Genomic DNA, 13044 nt, shown 5'->3' with positions numbered 1-13044 from the left:
AAAACCTCAAAAACTTAAAAAAAATCTATACCTTACATTCCAGTATTCTAACTCCAACTTTTCTAGGGTACTCAACAGACCAATAGCTTGTTTTCTCCAGAAATGTAGCAACAACTGTAACTGTGAAATAGAGAATATCTAATGTTCTATGGTATACCTGAGGTTATTTTCTCCAAGCAGTACTAAATGAAAAACAAAACCAAAAATCCTGGATATTTACTGCAATACACCAAACAAAAAACTTTTCTGTGTTACCTATATTATGGGAAGTCAGAGAATTAGTTCCTTTCAAGTTTTTGACAAATACTTAGAGGAACATGAGAAATCTGACAGTCACCAAAACCAAAGGGATCTTCTAGTTCAGGTCTCTCATTTTACATATGAAAAAACTGAGTCACAGGGAGAAGTAAACTGGCTTTTCCAAGATCAAATAGCCAATTAGTATCAGAGCCAGGAACAGATTTTAGGCAACCTAACTCCTGGAGTTCAGTGCTCACTCTACAACCAAATATAAGTACACAGTTCTTTTAAATCTGCCCCCCAGACTAATCAACTTCACTTTGTTAGTAAAACAAAACAAGTAACATAGTTTTGTCTTGTTTTTATTTTTTTCTTCCAAATGTCTTAGTCACTGCATGTCTTAGTGTGAAGAACTAATATTTTAAAATGTTATCTTTATATTGTTGGCTGATTTGGGCAGAATATCTGGGTGTTGATGCCTTTAATGCCCTCTCCAGTGATTTTACCAGTAGCTCTCCACTGTTCTATCCCCATGAGGTTTTATTCCTTAAGGTCCATCTAGCTCAAGGCTCTCCTCTGTGAATGCTTCAATGATCAACCTAAGAAAATTCTTCTCCCCTGTAACTCCAATACAGCACTTCCTAAAGAAGGTACTCATTCAGTACCTATACCTCTGACAAATAATATTAGTTATCATTGTATATGCACACTTAGCCTCTCCAGCAAGGCTATAAATTCCTTGAGGGGAGAGCCATTGCCTTCCAAATCCCTGTATCCCCACAGGCCTACCACAAGTACTTAATAAAAGTTCTCAGTCATGGGGCGCCTGGGTGGCTTAGTCAGTTAAGCGTCCGACTTTCGCTTAGGTCATGATCTCGCGGTTCGTGGGTTCGAGCCCCGCATCGGGCTCTGTGCTGACTGCCAACTCAGAGCCTAGAGCCTGTTTCAGTCTGTGATTCCCTCTCTCTCTGACCCTCCCCTGCTCACGCTGTCTCTCTCTCTCTCTCCTAGAAATAAATAAAACATTTAAAAAAATAAAAGTTCTCAGTCATTGCCGAATGTTATGGACTTCTTGCTAGAGAGAACAAAGCAAATGTTGGCATTAAGTCTTCTAAAACTGTAAGATTCTTATAAGAGATAAAGTGTAATTTTACTTTTTTATGAAGGCTTTTTCATAGATGATTGCCATATCTATGGGAAATCTTTTTTGACTAAGATTTGTCTTTTTCTCCAGATAAGAAAAACAACACAGGATGTATTTTACTGGGTGACATGTTCAGGGATTATTGGTGCCTGGAGTAGGCTTGATTTTCCCATTTGTTTGGTTGTTTTTAGTATTCTTACCCATTTGAAATAAGAATAAAATTAAGAATTTTTAATTTCAAGGTCCAGAAGGAAATTTTTTTTTCAACATTTGGAGTTAAATGAAGGCTTTCCTAACTCACTGTTCTTTAAAAACAAGTTCTCACAACATTTAAATTCCCAAACATTCCAAACATTTTCCTCATACCCATGGAGATTAAAGATATGTTCTCAATTCTGACCCAAGGACTTGGATGCTGGCTTGGGAACATCATTATGAAAAAGAAACTTAATTTTAATAGGTTACTTTTGTTCAAATCACAACTTGGCCTTCCTTAGACAACTGCTTGACATCTACCAGGCTTCAGAGGCCCTGTAACTCTTTTTCTAATTCTTCTGTCTTAAAGTAGTAACAGAATCTGGAGGCTCTAGAATTGTTCATGTAAGTACTGGATTAGTGTAACTGGAATATCTCCAGGTACCAAGAAATCTTTTGGTTACAGTTTTCTTGTAATACTATTTGACAGATTCATAAAACTTAAAAACAAGTAAATAATAAAAACCCTACTTGATAATCAGTTCCCTAATCCTGTCTGAATACTTCCTCTGAGCCCATGTCCATTCTTACAGTTCATAATTAACACAAAATCTACCTTCCTATAACTTTTATTCTATGCTGTCTGAAATAATCCAGTATAATTTAATCTGCTCTTTCAAATAAATGAAGATAACCATTAAATCTCTCATCAGTCTCTTCATTATGGGACTACACTAGAACATAGAAATTAAAGAAATCTGTCCATCCCTAGAAATGACATTTGGCCATCTCTAATGACGTGGTGTTCAGACCATTCTCCATGTTGATTACTTTTATGGAACATCACCAACATGTCTCTGTACAGAGATGTGGACTGTTTCTTACCTTCCTTATCCAGGGCACTAAACTGCTCTTTAATAATCACATTCTTTTTTTGGTAGCCATATCTCATTATGACTTAGTGAGTTTGCAGATAACCAAAACCTTTAGATTGTTAGCATATAAGAGATTTGGTCCTATACACAAATATCTAGTCCTAGGTATAAGATTGTATTTTCAACACAATTAACTTCCATTTTGTCAGTTTTGATATAATATTCAGCCTACGGAGATTTATTTTGTGTGTGTTCTAGAATGTATTTCTTATCCCTGACAGCTTTGTGTTGTATACAAATATGATAAGTAAGTATATTATGCCTTCATGGCCTTTGATAAAATAACCCAGGGTCAAATACAAAGTCATATAACAAAAAAGGCCCCTCTTTTTTCTTTTCTATTAAGATAATAAACAAGCATCCTGTCAAAATTTAGCTTTTGAAAGCATCCAATCTCTTGCAAGCCTTTTTCTTCTCTAATCATAGGTTCGTGCTCCAATTTTCTTTAAGGCTCTCCTTAAAGTCTTTGGATGAATGAAATCTGCTTTTCTAAAGTGTGGAGTACACATCTCATATTCTCTTTCTACTCTATTGAAAATATATTTGCAAATAAACTAAAATTCTTTTTTAGACTACAAGGTACAGTATGTGTGTATATAAAAGTAAATGGATGGGGCACCTGGCTCAGTTGGTTAAATGCTGACTGTTGATTTTGGCTCAAGTCATGATATCACAAGCCCTGCATCAGGCTCCGTGCAAGGAAGCCTGATTGGGATTCTCTCTTCCCCTGTCTCTGCCCCTCCCCTACTAATGCTTTCCCTCTCTCTCAAAATAAATAGATAAACTTAAATAGTGAAATCTTCAAGGCAGAAACTTAAAAAAATATTTAATGAATAAATAATAATGGATAAAAATAAATAATGGATAAATTAATAGATTTTTGTGTTCTCAAGTCATTCTAGCTTCTCATAAATACCAAAAGTTCAAAGGCATTTTAAAAGGTAGTCCATAAAGACAGAGCAAGTAGTCCATAAAGACAGAGCAAGTGGTTAAGCCCCACTCCTCCAAACAAGTCAAATAGACTTTATTCTGAAGAATGGCATTAAGTAAACTATTAGGAGACTTATTACATTCAAGTGATTAACAGCAGACTCCATTCTCGACAGGGCCTATATCATTCCCGGATACCAAAGAGGCACTTAGGGAAGCACAATAACTCTTCTACAGTCATTCACTAACATTTATCTAGTGCAGCATATTTCCATAAGCACTTAACTTATTATAAGGTGCAACTTAACATTTAAAAAAACGCTGCTCCAGGGTCGCCTGAGTGGCTCAGCTGGTTAAGCATCTGACTCTTGATTTCGGCCAAGGTCATGATCTCACGGTTTGTGAGACGGAGCCCCACTTCGGGCTCTGCACTGACAGTGTGGAGCCAACTTCAGATTCTCTCTCCCTCTCTCTCAAGCCATCCCCCACCCTAAAAAATAAACTTTTTTAAAAAGGCTATATCAAATACTTTTAAAAAATAAACTCATCAAATAACAATTGTTTCTTCAATAGGAGGCATGTTAACTCAGAATACCTTAAAAGAACACACAGGAATTCACAGCAAATCACCTGAGACTACAGAGGTCTTAATATTTTGTCTTTAGTCATCTGATGCAATGAGTTAAAGCTTAAAGAAAACTTTCACAGAGCACAGTGTATGATTAACACTTGTAGAGAAGGGGGTAAAATGATGGCAAGGGGAATCTGAAATGATCCTCAAGGTCAGCCCACATGGGCAGGAGCTTCATTCTACATTACTAATTTATACACCTATCTATCCAGTCCCTCTCTGCAATACTGAGGACAAAACCCTCTTTATTTTGCAGGATGATGTCTGCTATTAAAACATAAACAGTCAATCATCAGCACCAGCTCATCAACACTAAATCACTATTCTTCCCTAGACTATTACAGGTAGTGACACTGTACCTATCACTCTGACCTGCAGTTTTAGACCTCAGCTTGATGTTTGAGTCTGTAGAGTGTGATACTGAAAATTAGAATTTTCCTTAGTTGCCCACAACAGGAATTAGGAGATGGTGATGAAAAAAACAATAGGCACTATGCCCTCCTATGATGTGGCGACAAAGCACTTCAGTCAGCACTCAAGAGACCTTGGTTTTCATCCTAGTTTTCTTCTTCTAAATGTGTCTTTACTACAGAAAGCTATGCTCTGGCCTAAAATGATATAAATATTCCAATTTCTAAGGGATATCATCACCACTGAAAATAACACATAACTTCTTATTCCTTCATCTACTATCTCAGTATTTTATTTTCTTAAGACTTTTATTTTTATTTTTTTAGATGTTCATTCATTTATTTTGAGAAAGAGAGAGTGCACACATACAAGCATGAGCAGGAGAGGGGCAGAGAGAGGGAGAGAGAGAATCCGAAGAAGGTTCCATGATCAGCATGGAGCCTGGCTCAGGGTTCATTCTCACAACTGTAAGATCACCATCTGTGGTGAAACCAAAAGTCAGGATGCTGAACCAATTAACCCCAAGGTTCCAATTTTTATAAATAATCTACCATCCAATGTGAGGCTCAAACTCACAATCCTGAGATCAAGAGTCACAAGCTCTTCAGACTGAGCCAGCCAGGCACCCCATCTCAGGATTTTATAATTTTTTTAAATGTTTTATTTATTTCTGAGAGAGGCAGCATGAGCAGAGGAGGGTCAGAGAGAGAAGGAGACAAAGAACCTGAAACAGGCTCCAGGCTCTGAGCTAGCTGTCAGCACAGAGCCTGACGCAGGGCTCGAACCCACACACCGTGAGATCATGACCTGAGCCAAAGTCGGACACCCAACCAACTGAGCCACCCAGGTGACCCCCATCTCAGCATTTTAAAGTCAACTATCAAAAAAATTCTTACCCATTAAATATCCAGACACATATGAGATTGTAGGTATTTTTTCCTTGATGTTCATAACGATTATTGCACAAACAATATTAAACATAAAAAACAAAAACCAAAAAAAACTAAGATCCCCTCATTTGGGGACAATATAATTTTGGGAGTAATGGAAATGTTCCACATCCCAATTTAGTAACAGTTACACAAGTGCACACATTTGTTAAGCCTCATCAGCCGATACGCTTACAATGGAAGCACTTTACGGTACATAAAGTATATCTCAATGTTAATTTCAAAAAAAAATTAAAATAAATAAAAATTTCCCTTTCAATTTTAAACCTTTTAGCCTCATTATCTCTTAGCCTCCTCAACTCCTATTACCTCCACCTCCACTCCATCTCAGTTAATGTCTTCTCATTCATTAGTTCATTCATGCATGCATCAATAAAAATTTTGAAGCAATGTGTTAGGTACTGGAAATATAAATATGAACAAGAAACAGTTCATGCTCTCAAGAAGTTTACTATCTAGAAGGAAACACAGACAGTGAACAGGCAATGCTGAGGACAGCCTGAGACATGCTGCATACAACAGAAGTATGAAAAGGGTGTTCTAGGAACACAACAGAGACTCATCTAACCTGGTTCTACCATCACAAAACCTGATATGTCTCCATGTTCTCAAACTCCAAAACCCCTTACTTTTTTTTTCCTTTTTTAATAGTTTATTGTCAGGTTGGTTTCCATATAACACCCAGTGCTCATCCTCACAAGTGCCCTCCTCCATGCCCATCGGCCCCCTTCCCCTCACCCCCATACCTATCAGTCCTCAGTTTGTTCTCAACATTCAAGAGTCTCTCATGGTTTGCCTCCCTCCCTCTCCCTCGCTATTTCCCCCCTTCTTCTCCCTCACAGTCCTCCGTTACGTTCCTCCTAATCCTCCTATACGTGCAAACATATGGTAACTCTCCTTCTCTGCCTGACTTATTTCGCTCATCATAATACCCTCAAGTTCCATCCATGTTGCTACACATGGCCAGATTTCATTCTTTCTCATTGCCATGTAGTATTCCATGGTATAGATAAACCACATCTTCTTGAAACATTCATCCAATGATGGACACTTAGACTCTTTCCATGTTTTGGCTATTGTTGAGAGTGCTGCTATGAACATTGGGATACATGTGCCCCTATGCATCGGTACTCCTGTATGCCTTGGGTAAATTCCTAGCAGTGCTATTGCTGGGTCATAGGGGAATTCTACTGTTAATCTTCCAAAACCCCTTACTGAGCATAATGTTCAGTTCTTTCACTTATGTCAACATCATAACCTTTAACACCTCAAATACCACCAATTCCCCCCAGAATTCCTGCTGTGGCATTTCTTACACCCTCTTCTCCATGCCACATTCAGCCTGAACTCTAACATCAGCCTCCACCCTAATAAGCCCCCTCATTTCTCTTCCCATCCTCCATCCACAACTTCCCTCCCCCAATCACTACTCATTATACTAAATCACTGAGGCTGATCCTCAGTTATTCATTAAGAATATGTAAATACCTGCTATTTCAAGCACATACTAGGATATATCAGTGAACAAGTCAGACATAATCCTCGCCTTCATGGAGCTTACATTCAGACAGGAGTGACAGATACTTAAATAAGCAAATAAAGACAACATACTAATTACAAATCATAGTAAGTGCAGTAAGGAAATAAATAGGGTGGTTTCACAGAGAAGGATAAGTGGAATCTATCTATTTTAGACTTGGTAAGTATCAAGAAAAAGCAAAGGAAAAACACTCCAGGAAAAAAGAACAGTAAGCAACAAAAAGAAAGCACAAGTCCTGAAGCAAGATAGAGCTTGTGGTTGATTTAGAAACTAAAAGGGCAGTACTGCTTATAGTGAATGGAAAGAAATAACAGGAAATGAGGGGGAGATGCAGGGGTCAGATCACACAGGATCCTGAAAGACTTCTAATGAGTTAACATTTTATTCCAAATAAAATGGGAAACCACTGAAGGATTTAGGCAGAAGACTGACATGATCTGGTTTAGTTCTAAAAAGATTATTCTGGCTGATCTATGCAAACTAGACTGGAAGAGGGCAGAAATGGAAGCAAAGAGACCAGCTAAGAGGCCATTGAAGTTGCCTAGGCAACAGATGGTGATAGGACTAGAGAGGTGGAGTGGAGAGAGAGAGAGAGTTGTTTGTGTTCAAGAGCTATTATGGAAGTGTCATGAGACAGGGAGAACAAAATTCTCAATTGGCCTCCCTCCTTTTCCCTCCCCAAACCTGGTCCTCTCTCTCAGAATATGACACAGCCACAGCCATGAATATTTAAACCAAAAACTGTAGATCCAGACATCATTTGTTTCTTCCCTTTTATCCTCAGGCCTAATCCATAAGCAAATCTTTTTGCTTCTACTATACTTCTAAAGTCTTTCTCAAATCTGTCCACTTCTCTTTATCTTCAGCGATATCTCTCTCTAGTACAAGTCACCATCAGCTAAGGCTTGGGTTATAGCAGTAGCTCCATAATTGCTCTGTGTGTTTGAAATATTTATCAGACATCCAAGTGGATATATCAAGTAGGCAGTTAGTTGGATTTGTGATTCTGGAGCTCAGAAGTGAGATGACCTAGAGATATAAATCTGGGAACTGAACGCATGGTATTTAAAGCCACAGTAGTGGAAGAAATCACTTAGGCAGAGTGTGTTGACCGGGAAAAGAAAAGATGTTAGTACCATGCTAGGAGACATCTGAGATGGACTTAAAAAAGAAAACCCAAACAAAGAAGACAGAAAGCATAAGTTCAGTCAGACCACCCCACCAACTCTCTGAATTCCCAGTTTTTCTCAGTCCTTATCTTCTGAACCCAATAAACCACTCTCTCCTAGAAACTATACCCTATGACACCATACTACTCTCACCTCTTACCTGCTTGGCTGCTCCCTTTCTAGGTCTTTCTTTGGTTCTTCTTCCATGCTCTATCCCTGAAATTCAATCATTCCTATCCCTAGTCCTTCTACCTCCCTTCCCTCTCTCCTCCATGTCTGTCCCTGTGTGTATGTGTGTACGCGGAAGTGTGTGTGTGTGCGTGCACACACACACACACACACACACACTTTCCTCCTCAAAGATCTCCATTTCCCACAATCTCAACTGTCAACTCTATATTAAGAATTTCCAAATGTCTAGCAGTCTTACTCAAAGTGTGACTGTCCCACAGACCAGGATTTCAGAATCAATAGGGTATGCTTGTGAAAATTCCCCACCTCAGACCTATAAAATCAATTCCTCTAAAGATTCTTAAGCAATGTCTTTTATAAATACCCAATAATTCATAACAATTATTTTGCCTTAATTGCATGTTAGGTGTGATTAGGAATTTGAGAGCCTCCATGCTTTTGATAGCAATATGACAGACAAATGGCCTGGGGTTTAAGAAGAAAGTTTTTTGTTTTTGTTTTTTTAAGAAAACAGTATAACCAAAGACAAGGCTAATGGAGTTAGTAAGACTTCTAAAGCCTTGTAACTGTCCCATACTTACTATTTTTGTTTTCCTTGCCTCCCAACTGTAGTTTATAATACGAAATCATTCAAATGTTAAAGAATGTCTGAGCTTGTTTCATTAATAGCAAAGACATAGTAAACTGGCAGACCAGTATCTTACTCTACTGTCAGAATAAACTTGAAGACAGTAGCTTTAAAAAGAAAAGGAAAGTAAAAAGATATCTGGTCTTCATCCAGATATGATGACCCTGTCTTACATCATCCTGTCTTGTATTAAAATTCTTTGAGCACTGGTCTGATCTGTGTCACTAAACTGTGAGTTCTCTCAGGCTATAACACTTGTCTTGGCATCTACCTATTGCTTTGCAAAACTCAAAGCCTTGCCCCCAAGAAATCTAGTATTTCTTGAAGTAAAGAGTTTGCAGCATAATTCTAGCTTGATTCCTGTACTAATCTCTAATTACAAATAAGTGGAGTCTAGATTGAAGAGGTTTTATTATACCACCTGGAAGGAATTAATTTATCAAAGTTTTAAATAAATTAGGCAATACAGAATTACAGTAACACTTCTGTTCACACAGTTTCTGTACTCCTTCTAGGATGTAAAAAAGCACAAGCTACCATTAAAACCAGATGTTTCAGCTGCTTCTCAGTTTGCCCTACCTTCTCATTTCTTATCATGTCACTTCAACACCAGCAGTGAAGTGAGGTTGAACTGCTATTTGAGGTGGAGGACAGTTGCAAGCACTGCTCTAGTTGGTGGCCAAACTCTTATTCCAACTCCCTCCCTACCTGGTCTCTATCTCCCAGCCAGTCGCTCCAGTCCTTCAGGTGGACTCTTCTGGAGCTCACGTAATTCTCTCAAACAGCCACGCTTAAGTGTCTGCATGATTAAAACAGTCCAAAAATGCTTTTATTAAAACTACAAACCAAAGAACTTTAGAAAGAGGTATATAGCCTACACTTTTCTATGTGCAGCAATAAAGACAAAGTGATAAAACTCTTAACATCAGGCAGCGATCAATATTTGGTTATTTCCTGTCTATCTCCCCACTAGATGTTCGGAGACATCCAGAATACTCCCTAATATTGTCATCTATCTCCTATCCTCCTCATCTGCTTTCTCCCTGGAGCCAGACTATTAACTCAAACTTGCTCACTGTCTCTACACTCCCATTCTTTAAAAATACAAGGGCAAAATATAGACTGCGATATTAATTGGTGGTATGCTCTGAATTGAAATGTCCGGAAGTTTCTTCTTCACCTTTAGAAAGAACAGATGACGGGTTCTTCCAATGAGGGTTAGGCCTGGGGTTCTCCAGATACTAGAATGAGGGACTACAATTCCAACACCCCATATCTTGACACGAGTTGACAGCATTCCCCGCCACTACCAGGCCCCACCCAACCAGCTATGCAATATAACATTAAGTGCAGCGTCCTGGATTCCTGTCATCAAGAGAGGTTGGCACTGCGTCTACCGGCAAACGGCTTTTCCTCCAATCCAGTCTTAGCCCCCATACCTGACCATCTGATAACATCACCAGTTAACTCTACTTCAGGATAGAGACATGCTTGAAATCGTCACGACTAATAAATGACAAAATCATTCTATTCCGTAGACTTGGCCGGCAGGAATGTGGGTAATGACTAACTTTTATTCGATGGCTTCCTTCCAGATCAATCCATACGACTACCCCTCCCCTGAGCCGCCATAAAGGGTGAAGCCCGACAGCCTCCTGAGCGCGGTATGGAGAGACTGGAGGGGACAAAAGGAACTTGCCTACAAGGACTTACAGATGCCAGTAGCTGAGGGGTCTGCGGCAACTCCGTACTGACTTCCATCCTCTCCGCACCCCCGGCCTCCTCGTCCGCCATCTTGAGGGAAACTGACACCCGCAGTTCCAGACCCCCGGCCGGAGACGAGTGGAAACCTGTGGCCGGCCCAAGAAACACTGGGCGGGCGACACTTTTACGACGGCCCCTGAAGTCCGGTTTGACGCAGAATGGAGGAGTGGCTTCCGGTTCGCTTCCCGGAAGCAAGCGTCACGGACTTTACGGCTGGAGGTTTTCCTTCCCTAGTTTCTTAGTCGGAGGCCCTGGTGCCTGAATAGTTGCGCATTTGGTTCTGATGGAGGGAATTGTTGCGTCTGCGAGGTAAAAAAATAAATCCAGCGTCCATTTTGAAAGTAAAAAAACTGGGAGAGGGGCGCTGAGAACCTGTTTTAGATCTCTCTCTATCCACGTTTTTGGTCTGAGTGAGTTTGTCTTCTTACGTACCCACAGTGGATCCCTAGAACCCACAAAACGAAAAAGCACTCAAAGCTCTTCCATGTTTAGGAATGTACCCCATGGACATTTGCACATGCGCACAAGAAAGCTCGAGCTGCATCCGCCTTGGGGAGCTGGGTGAAGAAATAAGGAAAAATTGAAACCTTGTAGTCGTGCGTCTGTGGTGAGCGGACAAAATAAACGTGGTCATCCGCGTTATAGAACACCATGCAATGGTGTTAAAAAGAACAAGGTAGATCTTCGTGGGACGGTACGAGTTAAGTGGGGGGGAACCCCAAGTTGCTGAAAACTATATATTTGTGCTTATGTGCATTTAAATGCAAAGGGAAAAAGCCTGAAAGGAACAACTAATAATAGCTCTGAGGATAAGAACTCGGTCAAGAGCTACTTTAGCTTCATCTGTATTGTTTTAAATTGTTTACAAATTTAATGATATGTTTTTAACAGAAAAAAATAATGATAAAGCTAACATGCTGGAATTAAAAGCTAACTATTGGGGAAAAGATTAAATCATATCTTTACCTCATCATATGTATCAAAATAATTCTTAATAAAGTTAACTACTAAAGAAAGTAAATATTTGTATAATATAGGGACAGAGGAGGCCTCTTAAAGCATGACACCAAAAGCAGAAAATATAAAAAGACTGATAGGTAATTTAATCAAAAATTAAAACTTATGTATAAAAATAAACTATGCAAAGTAAAAAAGTAAACAAAAATTGAGAGGAAATGTCTACAACATTCATGGCAGATAAACTAGTAAAATCCCAAAGAAGACTATTTCAATACAAAAATGGGCAAAATACATAAATATGCAACTCACTAATTTTTTATAAACATGAAAAAACCCTAACAAGCAGATAAATGCTAATTAAACAAAATAGGATTACGTTTATTGGATATAAATTTGGTCAGTTTCTGTTTTTTCTTAAAAGTAACCACCATGTTGGTTAGCTGGAAGGGTACTCGTTATATAAAATGCAGGTGTACTGGTAAACCTACAGAATGCAATATCCAGAAGCCAGTGTTTCTGAAAGGTACACTCTTTGGCCCAGTTAATCCATTTTTAAGGCTGTATCCTAAAGATATAATTCAGGATGCAAGTGAAGTTGAAACTGCATCATTACTGGTAATGGAGAAAAATCAGAAACAACTCAGGTGCTCTTAATAAAGGACATTGGCTAAATTTGGTCACTCATACAATGTAATTCCCTGCAGTCATTAAAAATGTTGTAGAACATTAATTCCCAAAGTGTGGTACACCGACTCCTTGAGAGTTTCCCAAATATAGGAAGTTTGTGGGATGAAAACTTTTATAGTAATAACAAAGAAGTTATGTGCTTTTATTTATTTATTTATTTTTAGGCCCTGTGATATTTGTACCAACTGATGCAGAAGCAATGGTGGGTGAAACTGCTGGCCTCTTAGCACAAAATAAAAAGCATCAGCACCAAACTCAGCAAGTCACCAAAGTGATCTAGAAGTAATTTCTTGACTACCATGCTCTTGCAGTGAAAAAAAAGCGGGAGAGAACCTGTTTCCCATTGTCCTTGATGAAGCAGTAAAAATGTTATTAAATGTCAGTCCTTATAAGTGTTCTGTATGAGGAAATGGGAAGCCCACATAAACCTTTTTTGTTGTGTTCAAAAGTATGATAGTTGACTTGAGGAGAAGCTCTTGAGTTGCTAAGTGAACCAGCCATTTTTTACATGGAATATCACATTAACTTAACAAGTAACAGGTATCCAGGTACTTAGGTATTTGGCAGGCATTTTCTCAAATATGAACAAGTAAGCCTTTCTCTTCAAGGAAAACAATTAGCAATTTTTGTTGTCCGTTTTACTATTAGAGATTTCCAAGGAATATGCT

The 13044-nt window shown here is 38.8% G+C and overlaps 1 protein-coding gene and 1 long non-coding RNA gene across 2 annotated transcripts in view; one reads left to right on the top strand and one right to left on the bottom strand.

Annotated features, from left to right (window-relative positions):
• Positions 1–10839, bottom strand: part of UBR1 (ubiquitin protein ligase E3 component n-recognin 1) — a 133822-nt gene extending 122983 nt beyond the window's left edge. Inside the window, exon 1 of the mRNA XM_077764583.1 lies at positions 10679–10839. Within this exon, the coding sequence (XP_077620709.1) occupies positions 10679–10759 (81 nt within the window). The 5' untranslated portion in view covers positions 10760–10839. The remainder of the gene's footprint in view (positions 1–10678) is intronic.
• LOC144231923 (uncharacterized) lies at positions 10766–12758 on the top strand. The gene is made up of 2 exons (XR_013335243.1): positions 10766–11038; positions 12541–12758. It is a non-coding gene; the product is annotated as an uncharacterized LOC144231923 (long non-coding RNA).
• The last annotated feature ends 286 nt before the right edge of the window (positions 12759–13044 follow it).

The sequence above is a fragment of the Crocuta crocuta genome, unplaced genomic scaffold (genome assembly GCF_008692635.1).
Source record: "Crocuta crocuta isolate KB4526 unplaced genomic scaffold, BGI_CrCroc_1.0 scaffold102, whole genome shotgun sequence".
Classification (NCBI taxonomy): Eukaryota; Metazoa; Chordata; class Mammalia; order Carnivora; family Hyaenidae; genus Crocuta; species Crocuta crocuta.
The sequence above is the reverse complement of the archived record's forward strand: the minus strand, read 5'-3'. Positions and strand labels throughout refer to the sequence as shown.